General features: G+C 48.5%; 2 protein-coding genes across 6 annotated transcripts; both read right to left on the bottom strand.

Moving 5' to 3' along the window:
• Positions 1-500: 500 nt before the first annotated feature.
• On the bottom strand, positions 501-9,782 carry LOC124467385 (5-hydroxytryptamine receptor 3B-like). The gene is made up of 15 exons (XM_047019665.1): positions 9,707-9,782; positions 9,108-9,277; positions 8,820-8,864; positions 8,482-8,591; positions 6,901-7,265; positions 6,661-6,786; positions 6,125-6,431; positions 4,978-5,136; positions 4,552-4,621; positions 4,080-4,124; positions 3,547-3,656; positions 3,176-3,363; positions 2,684-2,838; positions 1,835-2,045; positions 501-1,658 (listed from the first exon to the last, which is right to left on the bottom strand). The coding sequence occupies exons 1-15, from the start codon at positions 9,747-9,749 to the stop codon at positions 1,288-1,290; spliced, it is 2,475 nt and encodes an 824-aa protein (XP_046875621.1). The 5' UTR covers positions 9,750-9,782; the 3' UTR covers positions 501-1,287.
• Positions 9,783-10,601: 819 nt separating this feature from the next.
• Positions 10,602-18,722, bottom strand: tsen54 (TSEN54 tRNA splicing endonuclease subunit). Of its 5 annotated transcripts, none has more exons than XM_047019137.1 (11): positions 18,652-18,722; positions 18,211-18,369; positions 17,671-17,734; positions 17,329-17,412; positions 17,138-17,236; positions 13,534-13,586; positions 13,099-13,200; positions 12,189-12,949; positions 11,590-11,650; positions 11,147-11,260; positions 10,602-10,915 (listed from the first exon to the last, which is right to left on the bottom strand). In XM_047019137.1, exons 1-11 carry the CDS (start codon positions 18,705-18,707, stop codon positions 10,765-10,767), a joined length of 1,704 nt encoding a protein of 567 aa, XP_046875093.1. In that variant the 5' UTR covers positions 18,708-18,722; the 3' UTR covers positions 10,602-10,764. The 5 variants fall into 5 exon arrangements, with proteins under 5 accessions (XP_046875093.1, XP_046875097.1, XP_046875098.1 ...); XM_047019141.1 differs by having other exon boundaries at positions 11,147-11,253; XM_047019139.1 differs by having other exon boundaries at positions 10,786-10,915; positions 11,094-11,260.
• Between the last annotated feature and the right edge of the window lie 4,674 nt (positions 18,723-23,396).

Here is a 23,396-nt window from a genome sequence, read left to right as displayed (position 1 = left end):
GACCGAAAAAGGCGTTATCAGACAGAACAAGTCATATGACATTTGAATCGAAATTGCAAGCTGTCAAATTTAGCACTTCACCAGAGCCTGTTTAAGGATTATTAGACATTCTCTGACTTCACTTCTTTTCTTTAGATCCTCTTTCTTTAGCACGCAATTCATTTCCTCTTTTTTAAAACTTACTGATCCTACAGTAATTACTGTAACGCTTATTATAACTTGTAATTAAATTGATCACTTAAAAATGAGTCGAATAATTACATTTTCACTTAGTCATTTAGCCGACGCTTTTATCCAAAACGACTTACAAGAGAGAGCTTTACAAAAAGTGCATAGGTCAATGATCATAAACAACAAGACAGCCCCCAAAACATTGCGGGTAGCCAAAACATGAAGCAAAGCAAATAAAAGTGCAAATGGGGGGAACCAGAGCATGTAGGCCTAGTTAAACACATTTCAATTAAACAACATGATCCTCGGAAGTGTTATAATTGGCAATTAGCAAGTTTGACCTGGTTCGGGTGAAAGTGGCCGGGTCTTTTTGGGTGAAAGTGGCCTGGTTAGTAAATGTGTTCCCGAGAATCTTCGTTGAACCAACTTGCAGTAAATAAAAACAAGAAAAGGTCCAAATTAAGCCTAGTCAGTTTTATTTGCAAATATATTATTGCACAATACAGTCTACAATATTACAGCACATACTACTGCATGCGTAACTGCTACAGAGGTAATAATTTATCGGAGCAGAATGTAGTTAGCTTGATGAGAAACCGATTGCATTTATAACCTGTTTAACACCGAACCCCCACACATCAGAAGGACCACAATATATTTGTTTGAAAAGACCACAAAGCAGTTACACAAGGAGAAAGGACTTCCATAAAAAGTTTCGAAACTTAGTACGTTTTGAAAATATTTTGTCAACCTATTCAAACTTTTTCACAACACAAAACATTTTTTTTTTCTTGCTGCCTTCTGCCTTGTTCCGTGGTAGCTTTGTAGAATAGCTTACATTTGTTGAGCGTGAAGTAGGAAGAACAGATATTTGTGTAAAAAATTTAAGGAGTGAAAGTAAAGTTGTCAGAAAATAAATATTGAAGTAAAGTACTCATACCAGAAACAAATCTACTTAAGTACAGTACAATTCCCATCCTTTCCGAGTCGGTTGTGCCAACACAGACCCAGCCTCATTCTAACTTCTTAGAAAAACATTTGCAAGATATGACACACAACTTATGACGACTCCACAAGAAAAACTGAAAAGCACAAAAGGACTGTGAACCAACAAGTTCAGAGAAACCACTGAAGAGTTACGTATATGAAGAAGACCACTGTGCTGAAGAGGTAGAAGCAGAAGTAGGCCTTGTTGATGCCTCTGGCCACTCTCCCCCAGTACCCAGGTTCCCTGTGGTCTCCTGCTCCTCCGGTCACCTTCCTCTGGTCATCAGATCTCTCCTCCAGCGGCACCTCTTCCACCTCCTCCAGATGGGGGTTCTTCTCCTGTGCTGTTCCCCCAGTAGCTGAGCTCAGTATCTGGGGGTCCCCATTTCCCCCGCTGGAGTCCTGGCACCCCTTGCTGTCCAGGTCTCCTAAGAAGCCCATCAGAATGGACTCCAGCAGGCTAAGACCCACCATGAAGAAGATTGTGCTGCAGTGTAGAGCTGGGGACACAGCCACAGATAACAGTCACCAAACCACAGAACAAGCTCAGATTACATTTTCAATTCAGATTCATATTTAATTTATCACATGACGTCCACTGTAATTTCTGGGCCCTGTTTAAGGTTTGTATTTCATTGCCTATGACAGGGTGACCATTTTAGGCTTGACCTCTGACCTATGAGTGGCAGCTTGTCGCCGGTGGAGGGCAGGATGTCGTTGAGGATGAGCAGCAGGACAGAGATGGAGAGCAGGATGGTGATCTTGAAGCTCAGCTTCTCCCCACTGGTCTGGTTGATGAAGAAGGAGGCCAGGTTCAGAACCAGGAACAAGACGATAGGCATGGCCAGGTTGAGGAGGTACAGCTGAGGTCTCCTTTGAATGTGGATCTGACACACATAGAGGGAGGGATGGGTCTCAGATGGCTGAGTGGTTATGGAATCGGTACTAATCAGAAAGTTGCCGGTTCGATTCTGGCTGCGCAAAATGAAGTTGTGTCCTTGGGCAAGGCACTTAACCCTACTTGCCTCGGGGGGAGGGGGGTGTCCCTGTACTTACTGTAAGTCGCTCTGGATAAGAGCGTCTGTTAAATGTACATGTAATGGATGGGGAGCAGGGGACGGGTACAGCTCAGTGGTCGAGTATTTGACCACAGATCTAGAGATCGCAGGTTTATCACTTTTGATAATATAGTCTGCTAAACGAATACATAATATATAGGGATAGATAAAGATATAGCTTGGATTCAAACTGTCAGAGAGCGGTTAAGATCCACATGAATGTGAGTACTCTATATTACAGGTGTCTGTTGTCGATATCCCTTGCCCTCTCTGGGAGTTCAGACTCAGGTTCGAAACTCATGCAGTTAACTGACTCACCTACTCACCAGATGTGATGGGACAAACGGGCAGTATTCATACGATTAATGAGTTTACCACTTCAACTTGATTATGTGGTGAAAGTAGAGGTACTGTAACATGAATAAAGAATGCATTATTATCTGTCAGTATCGAAGTAGACTGTCTACCTTGTATTCTAGTTGACTCCAAACCACACCATCTATTGTAAAGTTATTCTTAGTGGTTGTCATGAACAGGAAGTCCCATTCCCCTTGATTTAAGTTCTTCCTGGTGAATTTGTTCTTGTAATCTTCTGTGGTCAAGGATCCCAAGGTGATTTCATCTACGGACAGAAATTGAATATCAGATACCAAAACACAATTTTAGCAACATTTAACATTAGGCCAAGAAGACATTAGATGGAAGATATCGCATTTTGGGTGTGTGTGAGCATAATTATTAAGATGGGTAATGCTATTTTTTACCAGCTTACTTACTTCCTTCAAAATAATGTACATTTTAAAAACCTTCAAGGGTTTCGTTCACTAAAGCACCAAGTTACCACTGTTGTCATATTGCGGCCAGGGCAAAATATACAAAATAAAACTGCAAGCCCCAGACAAATAACAGATAGGGACACTCTGTCAGGTTGGCCATCACTGTAGTCCATTTCCCCCTACCTTGAATCAAGAGTGACAAGAAGGTGACAGTGCAGATCTGGACGTCCAGGGGGAACTTGTACATGTCCATACCGCAGCTGGTGGTCAGCTTCTTCTGGTCCATCACCTGGACCTGTCCGGGAAACAGCCGTGCATACCGGCTGGGTTTGGTGCTGCCGGTGTCAGAAATGCTGCGCAGTAAAAAAGTTCTTGAGAGACGAAAGACGTGTGTACAGTATAGATCATTGTCAAATACTGCATGGCCAAAGGTCGCAGGTTCAAATCCCCATGTTCTTTACGATGCTATAGAAGCTAAATGAATGCATAATGATTACAGTATTATGTAAAGGGAAATGAAGATAGGTTTAGGAAGAGATATAGATAGTTCTTACTCCTCGTGGATGACTATGTCCGGTTTCCAGAGCTTTTCTCTGGGGACTTGGATGGAGAACTTGCCACAGAACTCCTTCGGATCCCAAGAGATGAACTCATTGTTCCAACTCTGTTAAAAATAGGAAAACTCAATCAATCCATCCATCACTCACCTGTCTATCCATCAATACATTCACTCATCTATCCATCCAGCCAGTCACTGTGCATCCATCCATCCATACTTCACTCAAACATTTTTCAATAATCCATTCATCCCCTAATCCACATTGGCCGGGTTTCCCAGATTCGTTAAGAAGCTCTTAACGCTAAAAGCTTCTTAGGAGCGTTCTAAGAGCGTTCTAAGAAGCTCTTAGCTTTAAGAGCTTCTTAAGGAATCTGGGAAACCTGGCCATTGTCATTCACCCTTCCATTCCTGTCAAATTTATTTTTCTAATTTTCTCATTCACATATTTCTGTAAATAAATACATTTCTCAATAACTTTAGTGCCTGCAGCAGCAGTGATCAGAGACTGAATGAGGACTTCCAACTCACTATGAGGGTGCTGATGGAGCAGGTGAAGGTTTGGCTCTTTGCATTCTGTCAGAGGAGATGTAAAGATGCACAACAGAAGTGAGTGAAGACATAAGAAGCAGGGATTTTTAGACATGATTAGAACCAGTGTTTTTTTGATAGGTTTAGAACTGCCATGTGCCACTGTCACGTAACAGCCATCAACGTTCACAGGGTGGTCGACAGTATTTAACTGTTATTTAAGGAACTCTAATGTTCTAACATTTCTAATCTATCAGGGGAATAATGAATATCTAAGCTCTATGCCACTAATGCCAAGACGAAGTCTCAGGTCAGGTTTCCCAGGCAAAGAGCACTGCCAAGATGATGTGTTTGTATGCAACAAATAAATCCAATAAAATCATGCTAAATACTATTTGATTCTTCTGCTTGACAGGACCCTGTGGTTTCAGGACAGCTGGAGAACCTGTGATGTACAACTGAAGGTTCTCACCACGTCCAGGATCCCTAAGAGGAACATGTCCACCTTCACTTGGGTGCGTGTGGTCAAGTTCCGCACGGGCCTGATGTGAGCCAGAAAATTCAGTCAGATTCAGCTTTTCCAGGAGAGCGACATAGCTGCAGCTGTTATCACTGGAAACATCACATACTGCGAAGAAAAGACGCAGGATTCATCCACAGACAGACACAGTCAGTCAGACAGACAGACAGACAGACAGACAGACAGACAGACAGACAGACAGACAGACAGACAGACAGACAGACAGACAGACAGACAGACAGACAATCACAGACAGACAGATCATAAAGACAGACAGTAGAGCAGTAGAAGGATGAACAACCAAGGTGGGCAGAGGAGGAGGTAGTGACCCCGACACGCCCACACACACACACACACACACGCCCACACACAGCTCACCCATCAGAGCCAGCCAGAACAGCAGCCCTCCAGCCATCATGGAGGTCCAGCTCCAGACTGAGGAAGACCTCACATGGGTCTGCGTATCCCTGGGATGTAGCGTCAGCTGTTTGAACAGCGTCACACCGAAGACGACCAATCAGAAGCCCAGCCAGTCTGCTTCACTCACGGCGCTCGCCAGAGATATCGATCAGTATCGCTCACTGGTGAAGCATTTGACGGCAGATCGGGTTGCAGGTTCAATTGTTCCTCTGGTGTGTCTCTGTGGATGATGCTGAGTAAACACCCGTCTGTTGTCTCCCAAGGCCCAGGCCTGGGGAGGTTGGTGATGAACAAAGTGTTTTGTCCGTCTCTTCATTAACAGAGTGACTAAGTTCAGTTGAGTTATGGATTTTAATAAGTATTATCTATCTGCAGATTGGGAGACAAAACCAGACCTCTGACAATGAATGAATGAATGAATGACAACACAACACCAGGCTTAGGTCTCAATCATGTCTCATTAGGTCTTGTAGACCACGTTCCCAGCTGAGGAACAGAGGTCTTGGGATGTTGGCCTGATGGCAGGAGGAAGAACAGCAGTGGTTTGTCAGTCGGCTGAGAGGAGAGGAACAGAACACCAAACAATAAGGACCCAGCTGACTGAAGCAGAGATGGTCTGTTGCACGATCATGTGCATCAGAGAGCTCTTCTTTATAGTGGACACAGAGTAACACACAGACATAAGAAGCAACTGCTGGTTGGCAGAAAAAAGAGAACTGATAAATACCAAAATGCAGTCCTTTGTGTGTCAGGTCATGTTTGATTCTGACAGTCTCCTTCCTTGCCTACATTCGTGAGTTATGGTTTAAATACCAAATTCCAAGTCTGAAATAGTATTTGGATCAATATAGTGATGTGAATACAAATGTACAATAATGTGACTACAGCAATAGATAGTATCATTTCAGATGCTAAAAAGTAAGACAGTGTTTTTTTCCACCCTGTTTTAATTCAAATGTTTTACTAATGTCTTGTAAACGATCATCACAAATTCACACACAAAGATTATTCTTTTGGACACACTTACACTTATATGTGTGTATATATAAGAATACATATACATGTAGATTTCATTTCAAGCCCATAATGTAGTTATTGGCTCCACATGATATAGAGAAAACCGTGGAACACAATAATGAAAATGATGTAAATGCAGAAGTAGGCCGTATCTATGCGGCTGGCCACTCTCTCCCAGTACCCCGTCTTCCCTTGGTCTCCAGCCCCCGCAGGCTTATCTTCTGTATCTCCTGCCTTCGCAGCAGAGGCCACCTCCAGTCTGATCCTCCACACCTCCTCCAGAGCCAGCTGGAGCAGTCGGGGGTCACTCAGCCCCTGCATCCCCCCGCCTGGAGCCCTCTGCTCTGGGCTGGCCTCCGCCGGCACCCCCTTCTCAGCCTCGTTCTCTGGAGGACCTGGGAACATCAAAACATTCTGTTGAAGAGGAAGTCTTGCCAACCCAGGTCCAAATGACATGGTTATGTCCATACGCATGTACTGTCGCTTTTTACACGTAAATGTCCACGAATCGCAGACATCACTTGTGTTTACTGGACCGAGAAGAGGGGAGGGGAGGGGAGGGGACTGTGAGCGCTCGTGCGACAAGGTAGCAGACATCTTTTTTGACACCACACATGGGCTCACTAGATTGGACGCTGGCGTGGGTTTGACCCCAGCCTTCCTTCCGGTCCAGGTCCATCAGGAAGCCCACCAGCAGGGTCACCAGCAGGTTGAAGCCCACCAAGGTGAACACCACCACGCAGTAGGAGGCTGGACAAACAAACACTTTGCATTACGTCGTTTTCCAGACAGTTCTTTCCTGGGGCGGCCATTTTGGTTTGATTGGCTGTGACCATAGCGGCCATTTTAGGCTTGACCTCTGACCTATGAGTGGCAGCTTGCTGGCGGTGGAGGGCAGGATGTCGTTGAATAAGAGCAGCAGGACAGAGATGGAGAGCAGGATGGTGATCTTGAAGCTCAACTTCTCCCCACTGGTCTGGTTGATGAAGAAGGAGGCCAGGTCCAGAACCAGGAAGTACAATAGAGGAATCAGGAAATGTGTATCTCCCAGCCTACCGCATTGGGAGATGGAAGTGACGGTCATTTGGCAGGTCTGAGTGTCGAAGGGGAACTTGTACAGGTCCATGTTGCAGGCGGTCGTCAGTCTTAAGGAATCCATCACAGTCACAATGCCGTTTGAGTACAAGCTGGCAAAGGGGCCTTTCGTGATGCTGTCTGTGCTGGAGATACTGGGGGGGGGAGAGGATGAGTGGGGGAGGTGTTGGTGGGAGGGGGTTTGGAGGGTGAGATGGGTTGGGGAGAGCGGAGTGAGGGGGTGGAGGTGGTGAGTGGGGTGGAGGTTAGGGGGTGAGAGGGGTGGAGGTTAGGGGGTGAGAGGGGTGGAGGTGGTGAGTTGGGTGGAGGTTAGGGGGTGAGAGGGGTGGAGGTTAGGGGGGTGAGAGGGGTGGAGGTTAGGGGGGTGATAGAGGTGGAGGTTAGGGGGGTGAGAGGGGTGGAGGTTAGGGGGGTGATAGGGGTGGAGGTTAGGGGGGTGATAGAGGTGGAGGTTAGGGGGGTGATAGGGGTGGAGGTTAGGGGGGTGAGAGGGGTGAGTGGGGTTGGGGTGAGTTGGGGAGACAAAGGTATCATTTTACTGTCGAATAACAAGCAATCACATCTTGTCTGATCAATCCAGGAAATGAGTATCATCACAGGATCCTGCAGGAACTGATGTCACTTCACTGACAAAGAGATTTGATTTATGACCTTTATTAATTTAGCAGCCACACACTTGGCCCTTTATGAGTTACCTATTGGAGGTATTGTTGCTAATCTCATCTCCCAGCCAATCGTTTTTTTAAGATGGTTAAAAAAACAAGCATCAGAAAAGAGTAAATCTATATTTTGTAACTTGAGATCACTGTCCGGCATATTAAACCTGAACTGAGGGTTTTCAGTAAACATGGCATGATGCTCTGTAGCACAGACAATGAGCTGGTGGCATGGCTCCTATGACAAATCAAACACACCTTAACAATGATATCACTGTGGGTAAAGGTCAGCTATGTCATCCAGACTGAACCATTCTAATGCCTCCAGATGTATATGTAGTCTCTAATCACAGTGGTTCCATGAGTGATGCTTGACAGAACCTGTTCAGAGAATCACAGAAGACTCTCCTGTTTAGTGACCTGCCATTAAGCACACCCATCCACTCACATAAACAACATTTATATTTTCAGTATTTTCAGTGTCACATCTGAAACCTGAACCTTTGACCATATGAAAGTGATCTGGTGTGATAATTGTACTCTCTTTAACTAAAGTGATGGTGGCTCAGTAGTAGAGCATTTCACCACCTATCATAAGATCAATAGTTCAAATCTATCCACCCCACACACACACATATGTTTTCCAAAAGAATACGTCATCGTTGTCACATTATTCATTTGAAATTGTACCCACTCTTCCTGGATGTAGATGTCCGGGGTCCAGAGCTTCTTCCTGGGCACAGCCAACTTGTCTATCCCACAGAAGTCACTCTCGTTCCAGGATAAGAACTCGTTCAACCACCCCTGTGTGGAGGAAGACAACGGCTATCGAATGGAAATGAAAACGGTTGGCTACAGTGTTTCAAACTGAGAATTATCCCATTATCTCTCTATTCTGTGAATATCGTGAACAAGCACCACCTCAGTATGTCAGTCATTAGTTTAGAGGTGTTGATAAAGCTGGATATTTGACAGGTATTCATTGATAGGTGTTGACTGATTGATGTTGTTGGCGTTGATAAACATTATTACCGTGTTAATCCATGCCTGACAAGTGAGAGTTTGAGACTTCTCATCCTGTGCAGAAAACAGATTTACAGCGGCGTTAGATAAGAGTGAATACTGGTGTGCATGTGTTTACATACACTGCTTTACCAAGGCGTCCTCGACCAGTATAACACTTAAGTTAACACCACCACGAACACACCACAGCACACATGACAAAAATCCTGGCCTCAATCCTATAGGACTGCTGAGTTACACAACGGGACCAGGAAGTGCAGAGATCCCAACAGGAAGTTACAGGGACACACCACGTACCACATCCAGAATGCCGTACACATACAAGTCCATATTCACTTCAGTGGGAGACGTCCAGTTCACAACAGGACGGACGTTAGCCAGAACCTGGTTGGTGTCCAGAAGATTCAGGTGTTCCAGCAGGTGTGTGTAGGAGCAGTTTGTCTCGTTCACACTGGAGACCTCCGTCACTGAGAAGAGAAGAGCGTTTCCATTTTAGAACATATATATTCTAGAACATTTACATTCTGGAACATTTACATTCTAGAACATTTACATTCTGGAACATTTACATTGTAGAACATTTACATTCGAGAACGCTTAAAACTTAAAGGGGGCATGAGTATAGTTCAGTAGACCATTTGACCACAGATTACAAGGTTGCGGGTTAAAATACCCCTCTTGTTTATTACCCTGGATTTGTGATATGCTAAACAAATACATCTACAAATCAGGAATCAATTGCAGTCTTTTGCATTCTACTGTAGTCTACTGTAGTGTCATATTTTATACTGTAGTCTGGTGTATTGTATAACAGTCTACTGTTGTCTATTGTAGTTAACTGTAGTGTATTACATTCTCTAAGTCAGCTGCACTCTCTGTGTAGCTGTGTAACTCACCCATCAGGAGAGAGAGTAGTGTCAGGATACTGGGAGAAGACATGGTGAAGTCCTGAGGTGATCTGGCTCTCTGAGCACAGGCACCCTGCCAAGACCTGCCATATATCTGTGACACACAACCTGTGTGTGTGTCAGAGAGAGGGAGAGAGAGAGCAAGATTGTGTGTGTGTGTCAGAGAGAGGGGAAGAGAGAGCGTAAGTGGGTGTGTGATAGTGTTTGTTAAACTCTCTTTTTGAATTGAACAAGGGGAGGTGATAATTTGTATTTAAGTCAACAGATAGAGATGTAGGCATCTGTTTGTCTACATCTTTTGTGACTTTTGGGCCAGGTGATGTGTTACCCTTCACCTCTTCAGTCTCTCTCTGGGATCTGTTTGGAAACTTAATACAGTACATCCATCTGTCTCCTTCCTCCCTCTCACTCATGTGCACTATTTGTACATCGCTTCAGATAAATGACAAACGAACGCAATTTGATTTATTAATAATCTGCTTCGCTTAGCTGAAGATATGTCAACGTCTGTGAGCTTTTGCTAAAATATCCCTCGGTAAGATCACATGTCCTGCATCATGTATAGACAGGCTTAGTTTATTGGTGATACGTTTGTCAGGTAGTGCATGGGTTGTATATTTATCTGTAGTACTAATGATCCATCCCTCCATTGTGCTCTCACCTGTCCAGTTACATCAGAATCAGATTAACAAGGGTTCCCATGTTACTCACATACAGACCACAACTCCAGCTGGTCTCTGGACTGAAAAGACAATGTCAAACTCTAACAGGATTCTGAAACAGCAGTATGTCTGTAAGTTCACTTAAAACACTTCTACTGTAGTTATGAGGAGCAGATGACATGCCGTGTATTTGAAGAAAAAAAAACACTTCTGAAGAAAGATCCAGTAAGAACAATTCATTTTTTTATTAAAAGTCTACTGCAACTTTATAAATCAACTAATTTGGCAAAGATGCTCTGATACAATCTCAGATTATCTCCTAGTTATGTCTGTGGTCATGGTGTGTCTGTGGTCATGTTGTGTCTGTGGTCATGTTGTGTCTGGTCAGTGGGCAGTGTCTGTGGTCAACAGGAAGGGTTTGAAGCAGTAGAAGGAGATGTCTCCATGGTCGACCACAGCGAAGGTAACAGGAACACCTCCGCTCTGCTCCGTCAGCTGCTCCACCACCCTGAGGTCAGGTGTCGGCCCTGCGAAGCTGCACAGCAACACGACACCACACAGTCAGAACCAGGACACAAACAGACATCAGACTGTACACAAACATATAGGTAAAAGTAGTACATTTAGGTTTTTTTCTGATTATCCTATATTTGTAGGAGAGGTTAGTCCTTTTAGATTTGGGGGCTGGAATGGACTACAATAGTTATATCCACCTGTAATAAACGCTCTGCAGCGAGGTGTGTGTGTGTGTGTGTGACGTCCTGACCTGCAGACACACATGCGAGAGTAAGGCCTCCCCGGACTGCTCTTCCTGAACTCAGCCACAGTGTCCGGCTGGTAGACATCAAAACACAGCCTCCAGCCCTCCGACCCCTGCTCCCTGGAGACACACACACACCACTGACTCACCACACGCAGATGCACCGGACACACACACACACACACACCACCCTGCAGACAAACGCTCCACCTCTACACAAAACAGTCTGCACTGGGGCCAGCAGACATTCACACCATTGTGGTTTCATATTTACACAAAATTCATTGTCGACAGAGAGACAGAGGGAGAGCGAATGAAAGAAAAAGAAGGATAGAAAGAGAGAATGAGAGGCAGAGAAGGAAAGAGAATGAGAGGGAGGGAGGGAAAGAAAGAGTGGAGAAAGTGAGAAGGAATGAAGAGGGAAAGTGAGAGAAAGAGGTGGGCTGTACCTGGAGGGTCCATCTGTTAGTCTATAAGGCTTGATGACACTGATCTTGTCCAGCAACTCACCTGTAACACAGCATGGGTGGGTGAGGCACACAGGACAGAACGTTTCCCCCAGTGTTCTAGAACATTCTGAAAGGGGATCATTCTAACCCACACTGATGTTGGCCGGGTTTCCCAGATTCGTCAAGAAGCTCTCAACACTGAGAGCTTCTTAAGAACGTTCTATGAGAACGCTCTTAGAACGTTATTAAGAAGCTCTTAGCGTTAAGAGCTTCTTGACGAATCTGGGAAACCCGGCCGTTGTGTAAGGGGCAACCCACACGTACACACGCACGCACACACAACCGGGCCTCCTCCCATACGAGTAAACAGAGATCCTTTAACAAAGCTCATTGTAGATGTATACCTATATATAATTAACCTCGGTATGTGTACTGACTATGCTCTGCATTTGTGTGCTGTAGATGGTGACTCACTTATACAAACACAACAAAAACAAACCCACACAGCGCAGCTTTCAACAGGGGATCAATCAGACAGCACACACCAGCCAGCACAGATGTTTACTGAACATATATCAGTCAGAGGGTGGAGTTCCTACCACAGGAGGTGGGGTGTCGGGGGTCGTGGAGGGGCGTGACCTTCCCTTCCCACAGGTGGGCGGGTCTATCCCTGTGGCTCCGCCCCCTCCGCTGAGCCAGCAGCTGCCGGTACTCCGCCCAGTTCCGACAGCATCGCACCTCGCGGTCCTCGTTGACGTCCCTCCGGTAGCGGTCGCGCTCGCGCTCTCGTTCCCGCTCGCCACGGGACATGTGCACCTGGCGCAGGCTGAGCCTCTGCAGCCAGGGGGCCACGGGGCAAGGCCCCACGGCCAGGGCCCCAGGGAGCAGGCTGGGCTCTGGGGAGGGGAGGCTGGAGGGGAGGGCCCTCCTGGAGCCCAGGTCTGGGAAGGAGATGGAGGCCCAGCGTGGAGGAGCAGAGGAGGAGGAGGGCTGGGGCTGGGGGAGAGGCAGGTTTGGGGCAGGGTGCAAGTGAGTCCCGGCCTGGTCTGGGTCCTCACCTGCCCACCAGGACCGACCCATGCCAGCCTCAGTCAGGCCGGGGGTGCCCGGCAACGTCGCCATGGTGAGGTCGCTGGGTCGAGAGGCTGTGTGACGTGAGGGAGAGTCAGGAGAAAAGGAGTCAGTTCCTTCCTCCTTTTTCCTCTCAGTTTCCTCTCCCTCTCCTCTCTCCTCCATCCTGTCGTTCCTCTCTTTCTCCCTCCTGTCTTCTCGTTCCTCCTGGTCCCTTCTCTCACTCCTCTCTCCGTCATCCCTCTCTTTCCTCTCCTCCGAGGTAGAGCCCTGCTGGGCCTCTGTGATCCTGCAACAGAAGCAGACGGAGTTACAAAAGGTAGACCCACATCCACAAAGCCCACATCCACAAAGCCCACATCCACAAAGCCCACATCCACAAAGCCCACAGCCACAAAGCCCACATCCACAAACACCCATCCAGAAGTTCTAGATCACCTTGGGGGAGGGGAGGGGCTGCGTTTTCTTTTGACGTGTCTTCCTCCTCGTTCACGTGACACAGGCAGGTTCAGCTGTCTCTCGTACTGGGACGCCACCGAACTGGGGAGGGACAGAGACCCGCGTTTAGCATACAACCCAGTTACACATCCATCACAGTAGACATTCCAGTTAGTATTTACGCTGTGTTCACACCAAAAGCGAAGCGAATTATACACGCGAATGTAGCAAATTTTCGCTTTGCGTTAATTTGTTTTTATTTGCACAAATCGTTAGGAGCAAAATGCGCAAATTTGTGTCAATAGCATTTGCATTGACTTTACATGTAATCTCGCGCCAAATATTCACTTTACGTTTGGTATGAACACAGCATTAGTGTACAACCCAGTTAGTACTTAGTGTACAACCCAAATAGTACTTAGTGTACATAAGTACCTGATGTCAAACCTGTTGACCACGTAGCCCAGTCTCTTCAGATGTCCAAACACCTGTTAGGAGTAGGACACACAGACAGTCAGATCAGACAGGAGGACACACAGACAGTCAGATCAGACAGGAGGACACACAGACAGTCAGATCAGACAGGAGGACACACAGACAGTCAGATCAGACAGGAGGACACACAGACAGTCAGATCAGACAGGAGGACACACAGACAGTCAGATCAGACAGGAGGACACACAGACAGTCAGATCAGACAGTAGGACCCACAGACAGTCAGATCAGACAGGAGGACACACAGACAGTCAGATCAGACAGGAGGACACACAGACAGTCAGATCAGACAGGAGGACACACAGACAGTCAGATCAGACAGGAGGACACACAGACAGTCAGATCAGACAGGAGGACACACAGACAGTCAGATCAGACAGGAGGACACACAGACAGTCAGATCAGACAGGAGGACACACAGACAGTCAGATCAGACAGGAGGACACACAGACAGTCAGATCAGACAGGAGGACCCACAGACAGTCAGATCAGACAGGAGGACACACAGACAGTCAGATCAGACAGGAGGACACACAGACAGTCAGATCAGACAGGAGGACACACAGACAGTCAGATCAGACAGGAGGACACACAGACAGTCAGATCAGACAGGAGGACACACAGACAGTCAGATCAGACAGGAGGACACACAGACAGTCAGATCAGACAGGAGGACACACAGACAGTCAGATCAGACAGGAGGACACACAGACAGTCAGATCAGACAGGAGGACACACAGACAGTCAGATCAGACAGGAGGACACACAGACAGTCAGATCAGACAGGAGGACACACAGACAGTCAGATCAGACAGGAGGACACACAGACAGTCAGATCAGACAGTAGGACCCACAGACAGTCAGATCAGACAGGAGGACACACAGACAGTCAGATCAGACAGGAGGACACACAGACAGTCAGATCAGACAGGAGGACACACAGACAGTCAGATCAGACAGGAGGACACACAGACAGTCAGATCAGACAGGAGGACACACAGACAGTCAGATCAGACAGGAGGACACACAGACAGTCAGATCAGACAGGAGGACCCACAGACAGTCAGATCAGACAGGAGGACACACAGACAGTCAGATCAGACAGGAGGACACACAGACAGTCAGATCAGACAGTAGGACCCACAGACAGTCAGATCAGACAGGAGGACACACAGACAGTCAGATCAGACAGGAGGACACACAGACAGTCAGATCAGACAGTAGGACACACAGACAGTCAGATCAGACAGGAGGACACACAGACAGTCAGATCAGACAGGAGGACACACAGACAGTCAGATCAGACAGGAGGACCCACAGACAGTCAGATCAGACAGGAGGACACACAGACAGTCAGATCAGACAGGAGGACACACAGACAGTCAGATCAGACAGGAGGACACACAGACAGTCAGATCAGACAGGAGGACACACAGACAGTCAGATCAGACAGGAGGACACACAGACAGTCAGATCAGACAGTAGGACCCACAGACAGTCAGATCAGACAGGAGGACACACAGACAGTCAGATCAGACAGGAGGACACACAGACAGTCAGATCAGACAGGAGGACACACAGACAGTCAGATCAGACAGTAGGACCCACAGACAGTAGGACCCACAGACAGTAGGACCCTCAGACAGTAGGACCCACAGACAGTAGGACCCACAGACAGTAGGACCCTCAGACAGTAGGACCCTCAGACAGTAGGACCCACAGACAGTAGGACCCACAGACAGTAGGACCCACAGACAGTAGGACACACAGACAGTAGGACACACAGACAGTCAGCTCAGACAGTAGGACCCACAGACAGTCAGCTCAGACAGTAGGACCCACAGACAGTAGGACCCACAGACAGTAGGACCCACAGACAGTCAGCTCAGACAGTAGGACCCACAGACAGTCAGCTCAGACAGTAGGACCCACAGACAGTAGGACCCACAGACAGTAGGACCCACAGACAGTAGGACACCACAGACAGTCAGGACCCACAGACAGTAGGACCCAGACAGTCACAGACAGTAGGACCCACAGACAGTAGGACCCACACAGACAGTAGGACCCACAGACAGTAGGACCCACAGACAGTAGGACCCACAGACAGTAGGACACCAGACAGTAGGACACAGACAGTAGGACCCACAGACAGTAGGACCCACAGACAGTAGGACCCACAGACAGTAGGACCCACAGACAGTAGGACCCACAGACAGTAGGACACAGACAGTAGGACAGACAGTAGGACCCACAGACAGTAGGACCCAGACAGACAGTAGGACCCAGACAGTAGGACACAGACAGTAGGACAGTAGGACCACAGACAGTAGGACCCACAGACAGTAGGACCCACAGACAGTCAGCTCAGACAGTAGGACCCACAGACAGTAGGACCCACAGACAGTAGGACACACAGACAGTAGGACCCACAGACAGTAGGACCCACAGACAGTAGGACACACAGACAGTAGGACCCACAGACAGTAGGACACACAGACAGTAGGACACACAGACAGTCAGCTCAGACAGTAGGACCCACAGACAGTCAGCTCAGACAGTAGGACCCACAGACAGTAGGACCCACAGACAGTAGGACCCACAGACAGTAGGACCCACAGACAGTCAGCTCAGACAGTAGGACCCACAGACAGTAGGACCCACAGACAGTCAGCTCAGACAGTAGGACCCACAGACAGTAGGACCCACAGACAGTCAGCTCAGACAGTAGGACCCACAGACAGTCAGCTCAGACAGTAGGACCCACAGACAGTAGGACCCACAGACAGTAGGACACACAGACAGTCAGCTCAGACAGTAAGACCCACAGACAGTAGGACCCACAGACAGTAGGACAAACAGTCAGCTCAGACAGTAGGACCCACAGACAGTCAGCTCAGACAGTAGGACCCACAGACAGTAGGACCCACAGACAGTAGGACACACAGACAGTCAGCTCAGACAGTAGGACCCACAGACAGTAGGACCCACAGACAGTAGGACACACAGACAGTCAGCTCAGACAGTAGGACCCACAGACAGTAGGACCCACAGACAGTAGGACACACAGACAGTCAGCTCAGACAGTAGGACCCACAGACAGTAGGACCCACAGACAGTAGGACACACAGACAGTCAGCTCAGACAGTAGGACCCACAGACAGTAGGACCCACAGACAGTAGGACACACAGACAGTCAGCTCAGACAGTAGGACCCACAGACAGTAGGACCCACAGACAGTAGGACAAACAGTCAGCTCAGACAGTAGGACCCACAAACAGTAGGACCCACAGACAGTAGGACCCACAGACAGTGGGTCCTACTGTACTACCTGGTAGGCCTACTATCCTACCTGGTCATACCTTACCTGGTCCTATACTGTGGTAACTGGTCCTATACTGTCCTACCTGGTACTGTCCTACCTGTTACTGTCCTAGTCCTACCTGGTCCTATCCTACCTGGTCCTATACTGTGGTAACTGGTCCTATACTGTCCTTCCTGGTACTATCCTACCTGGTCCTGTCTTACCTGGTCCTGTCTTACCTGGTACTGCTGAAGGCTCACAGTCCTGGAGGACAGGAACCTCTCGTAGGCCTCCTGGATCGACAGAGGGAGGTCTCTGTGGAACACCTGCAGGTTGCCCTGGTGACAAACACACCCAGTACCGTACATGTCACTACACTGTACACACAGCGGTTAGTCACTCTCTGGTTTACTGTCAGAGTCATACTCACACACTCCATGAGGTAGAGAGCTTCCTCAGGGTGGAGACACTGCTTACCCCGAGCAGAGAAGCCCATAGTCTGCCAGAACTTCCCCTGGAGCCCAGCAGAGAAACTCAGGTTAAGACAGGACCGGGGGGGCAGGGAGAAGGGGGGACAGGAGAGGGGGACAGGACAGGGGGACAGGACCGGGTGGGGCAGAGAGAGGGGGGGCAGGACAGGGGGACAGGACAGGGGGACAGGACAGGGTGGGATGGGGGGACAAGGGCAGGAAAGCACAGGACTGTACCAGGCTGGATGGGACTTGATGAGCTGCAGCCTTGGTCTCAGACAGACGTATCAGAAATGACTTACAGCTGGTGACTGCAGCTCCACAACGCTCTCACTGGGGAGCCATACAGCCTTCACCAGGTTGCCTCTGCAACAGCGAGGAGACAGGTTAGGTGATATCATGGACATATCTAGCCCTATTGAGCCCCCCCAAAAGTATCATTAGCCCCCCAAAACATTATTGTTATATAAAAAATATATATACATTTCTTTTCATATTTTAAATCTAAATGTGTTCATTTCTCCCCTAAAACCCTCTAGAGGACACAATTTAAAAGGATATTTTCACAAAACAATTCTGGGGGAACATGCCGCCAGACACCCCTAGTTTTCCTGGGTCACAGGAAAAATTATAGGTTTTATCTAAGGGCTTAGCCCCCCCAAAAGTGGGAACCTAGATTCGCCCCTGGGTGATATCCCCAACCCTGGGTAAAACCAGATGCCCGGGTCTCAAAAACGGTAACTTTCTAATCAAGCAGAACATTTCAAAATGGTTTTAATCTATTTTTACCTGTGTGTTTGTAAAAGAGCGTGTGTGTGTGTGTGCTTCTCCTCCACACTCACAGTCTTTCCACTCTCTCCTCTGACACCAGGCTCCAGTGCTCATCGAGACTCTGCTGCAGCCGCTCTCGCTGTTTCCGGGAGTCGCTTGGTAGAAACTCCTTCTGTCCTCTCACCGGGATCTTGTGACTTCTGGACCGGGCAGCGAACAGCTCCGACGGGCTAGAGACACGTCCAAGAACACTAATGTAACTGCTAGTAACTTACTGCACTGTACTTACTGTATACCGACACCGAAAAAGAGAGCTACGAGTTGTCTTGCTGTGTTGGGAGTTACAGATGCGTTAGCTAGCTAAGTAGATTAGCCCACACGTGCATTAGTAAACAGTTCGAATGTCTAACATTTGTTTTTAACAAAACAGCTAAATATTTCCCCCAAAAATCACACACTAAAAAAGATATTCATAAATCTCACTAGACATGTCATGTAAAAGACATAAATACCTCAATATTTCGCTGCAGAAATCAAATTTCGCATCGCTTCTGTTTTGGTCAGCCATGTTTGACAGATAGGATAGGCGCTGTTCTCTGACTCAACTGGGTCCTAAAGCTCCGTCGGTTTAGTGATGTTCCTATTTTAGTCACAAGATGGAGGCAGAGTTCCATCTTCGACTTGAAGAGTGGGCCGTCTGTATGGCATGTATTTAATGTGTTTTTTGTGTCCGTACGTATCATACGTTTTAGTTTCATTCACGTACATTCGTTTTCGCACAATTCCACAGGAAAAATGATAAAAAATCATGTGATAAAAAAAAAAATGATATCTTGGTTATTAAACTTGCTTGTCACTGAAAACATTGATGCCATTGATCATTCAGAGAATTGGTTCACAAACGTACAAAAAGAATGTATCATGACCCTACAGCCACCTCAGTCCAGAAAAACACAACTGAAAGTGTGTGTGTCTCACACAATCTCACGTCCTCACCACTTACTCTCAGCCATCCAAGCCCTTTGGTCACGAGTCATTAAACTCCTGACTCAGATGTGAGATAGATGCATATACAATGAGGGGATGCCCCGGTGAGCAAACCAAACGCTGCCCCCCCCCCCCCCCCAACCCCTCCTCCACCCACCCTTCCCTTCAATTTCCCCGGAAGTGAGAGACCATGCTCCCACCCCTAACCCCACGACCTTCCCAACCACCACCCCCCACCTCCTCCACCCCTCCTCCTCCTTCCCTGAAAGTCAACAATAAACCAGGTTTCCAGTAAGCCAGATAGCTGCCCAAGTCTAGCTCATCTCCATGGAGACCCCTAGCCGAGCAGACAGACGTAGGTCCCATGGTGTGTGTGCATGTGTGTGTGTGCACGTGCACGTGTGTGTGTCTGCCAGACCAGGCCACCCATGCGTTAAGACTTGATCTGAACCAGCAGAAAGACAGTCAGTGTGCATTGATTCCCAGGGCTCCTCCACAAAACAAACAACCCCGTTCTGGTGGAACACCAGCCTGTGGGATGGGGATGGATGAAGTGTATTTGTCCATAAATGAGCGTAGACTACGAGCAGGGGGTGGGAGTTGTAGTCTTTTGAATGGGAGAGAGTTACTGGAGGGGCTGGACTGTGTTTACAATCCAGTGTGTTCCTGTACGAGATGGGATGATGTAAGCATCTGGCCTCCGCTAGGGTGTGTGAGCAACGTTAGTGTGTGTGTGTGTGTCTCTGTGTGTGTGTCTCTGTGTGTGTGGGTGTCTCTGTATGTGTGTGTCTCTGTGTGTGCACGTAGGTGTGTATCTGTGTGTCAAGGCTGCTTGTGTCTGTGTGTATATATGAGTCTGTCTATGTCTGTGTGTATGTCTGTGTGTGTGTGTGTGTGTCTGTGAGAGTGGGTCAGTCTGTGGGAGTATGTGCATGAATGTGGGTCCCCGCTATTCTAAGGCGCTTAACTTGTGCTGCGGCCTTTCAGCCTGCCTGGCTCTTTAATCCCCTGGCTAAAGTTCTGAATCGCCCTCTCATCGTTCCTGGTCCCTGAGGACTGTTGACTTGCAAAACAGGGCTAGAAGGTTCCAGAGAGGTGAGTGTGTCCATGAGATTGTGTGTGTTTGTGTGTGTGTGTGTGCGGCAGCAGTACGGGGTCAGATGGTTCCAGAGAGGGGTTGGGCTGCCTGGGAGGTCAGGATGAAGGTCATATTTCCTGCACACCCACAGGTCGCCAGCGACAGGGATCCAGAGAGCTGGGAGGGGAGGCTGAGAGGAGAGGCTGAGAGGGGAGGCTGAGAGGGGAGGCTGAGAGGAGAGGCTGAGAGGGGAGGCTGAGAGGGGAGGCTGAGAGGCGAGGCTGAGAGGCGAGGCTGAGAGGCGAGGCTGAGAGGGGAGGGTGGGAGGGGAGGGGAGGCTGGTAGGGGAGGCTTAGACATAGTATCACCAGTCTGGAGAATCCTTGAACATCTACCATTACCATCATGGTTATTAAGGGGCTGTTCTAAGGGAAGGTCTTAGGAACCCTAGATTGCATCCTATTCTCAAACTACCAAGAGACTGTCCTGAGAGCTGGCCTGTGGTCTTAAGAACTGTTAAACACCGTCCATTGTTGCATTGTTAAGATGCCGAAAAGAAGACGTGAGAGGATCAAGGATTGAGCTCCAAAATGTCGTCCTTGATGTCAACATAAACTGACCCCCCTATCCCTCAGTCAAAACATCCCTCTTCCTGCGAAGATAACGGAGATCAAAGTAAGCCCTTCATTCTACCAGCTTATCCCCTGTATCCTCTGGAAATCTGAATCGTTTGCAAACAGTTGTGAAGGATGTAGGAACACAGACGTAGGCTAAGCCATCGGTCAACAAAGCTGCTACCGTTCTGACTCAGCTGCATTTGGAAACACATACATGCACACACACACACATGCACACACTGTACACACATAAACACATGCAGACGTGTGTGGGGACATATCACATATACACACGCAAACACACACACACACACACAGAGACCATTAACAAACAAAGCTTCTCTCCGTAGCAGCTATCCCTGTGGTCTGATCCAGGGCCGTTAGACCTGCCTCCTCCACACCACTAATCTGTTAAAGCCGCTGTCGTTTGTCCTCCTGATCACCACAGTGTCATTGACACCCTCTGTCTGGTCAGGACCACAAAGGATCGCCCCTAACCCCTTTTCACAACCCCTATGTCCCGTCCCCCCGTCCCCCGTCCCCACACACACACACACCCCCACACACACACACACCCACAGCCCCTTCCGGGTCGTCAATGATGTTCACAGGTTGTTGCGGGATGTGAATTCAGACACAACAGGTGTCAGTGAATCTCAGCGCATCACCTGCACCTTCGGACACCTCACCCTGTCAGACCACCATGCAGCAGGATCTGCTGTGGAACTCCTAGGCGTTCTGGAACACAGAAGGTCACCACGTTCTGGAACTGCCGGAGGTCTATTGTTCCAGAACCTTCTGGATGAATCCCTGGGAGGGTCCTTTACAAGACTTCTCCTCCCCCCTTCTTCCCTTTCTCTTGCCCCCCCCCCTCGTCCTCCTCCTCCTCCTCTAGCTGTTCTCCGTCTTTGCCTGCGTCTGTTTGCATTCCTCTCAGTTAATAAATGTTTGTCTGATGCCTTGCAGGGGGCTAAAGATCACCCCACACAAACACATTAGCCCCTCCCTCCCTTTCTCTTGCTTTATCACACACTCCCTTTCCCTCTCTTTTTCACCACTTTCCCTCTCTCTGTCCCTCTTTCAATCGTCCTTTCCCGCTGTCCCTCTGTCCCTCTCCCTCTGTCTCTCTCTCTCTCTCTCTCTCTCTCTCTCTCTCCCTCTCCCTCTGTCACTCTTTCTGTCTCTCTCTATTTGTGTCTCTCTCTCTCCTTCCCCTTCTCTCTCTGTCTTTATACATTGTGTGCCCCCTTCCCCCCCCCCCCCCCCCCAGGCCAGGCTGGAGAGGAGCAGATATCTGAGGTTATGAGCATCATAAATATCATAGACATGCAGCTCAGCCATTAACTGTGATAATGACTGTACTCCTATCTACATCACGCATTCTGACACACTCATGAACAGACACACACTCATGTAGGCACCACACGCAGACAAACACAATTACTACACACACACACACTCACACACTCACGACCACATGGTAAAAACATGCACATACATACAACGCATTTTCATTGTTACTGAAGCAAGCACACCCAAACAAACACACACACACACAGTCAAACATGCACACACACAGTCAAACATGCACACACACACACACACACAGTCAAACATGCACACACACACACACACAGTCAAACATGCACACACTTAAACCCCCCCCTCCTTGTTTGATGGTGTTCTTTACACAGCTGATCCATCAGGGCAGTCACCATGGGTCAACAGTGGAGGGTCAGGACATGAGCTCTATTTGTGTCTAGTTGCTGCCTGATGTTTTAATGTGTTGTATAACTGCACTGCCTGCCTCCCTGTGTCCTGCCTGTCTCCCTGTGTCCTGCCTGCCTCCCTGTGCACTGCCTGCCTCACTGTGCCCTGCCTGCCTCACTGTGCCCTGCCTGCCTCCCTGTGCCCTGCCTGCCTCCCTGTGCACTGCCTGCCTCACTGTGCCCTGCCTGCCTCCCTGTGTCCTGGCTGCCTCACTGTGCCCTGCCTGCCTCCCTGTGCCCTGGCTGCCTCCCTGTGCCCTGCCTGCCTCCCTGTGCCCTGCCTGCCTCACTGTGCCCTGGCTGCCTCCCTGTGCCCTGCCTGCCTCCCTGTGCCCTGGCTGCCTCACTGTGCCCTGGCTGCCTCACTGTGCCCTGGCTGCCTCACTGTGCCCTGGCTTGTTGTGAGTAGTACAGGCCCTGCTCTGGAGACTGGACCAGGACAAGAAGGCCTCGTACTGGTGTTTAGCACAAGGACATGTGTCTGGAGGTGATAACCAGGGTCATTATCCCCCCAAACACTGCAGGGGACTGATAATAGAGACGAAGGAGAGAGAGGAGGGGAGAGAGAGAGAGAGAGAGAGGAAGAGAGAGAGGGGGGGGGGGGTGAAAGGGAAAGAGAAAGGGGTTTTCCTTTAATGGTTTATTTCTCTCTCAGACACATAGACATGGACACAGACAGACAGACAGGCCCAGTGAAAAGGAGGGACTAAAGGGCAGTGACAGAAAGGGATGCTGAGAGAAAACTCTGGCTGAGGTCGGCCTTAGTTCAACTCTCCTACCAGACCCTGGTGGAGGGTTGGGAGTCT

Source organism: Hypomesus transpacificus, chromosome 4, assembly GCF_021917145.1.
Source record: "Hypomesus transpacificus isolate Combined female chromosome 4, fHypTra1, whole genome shotgun sequence".
In the NCBI taxonomy this organism is placed as follows: domain Eukaryota; kingdom Metazoa; phylum Chordata; class Actinopteri; order Osmeriformes; family Osmeridae; genus Hypomesus; species Hypomesus transpacificus.
Note: the sequence above shows the minus strand (reverse complement) of the source record. Positions and strands in the feature narration are given on the sequence as shown.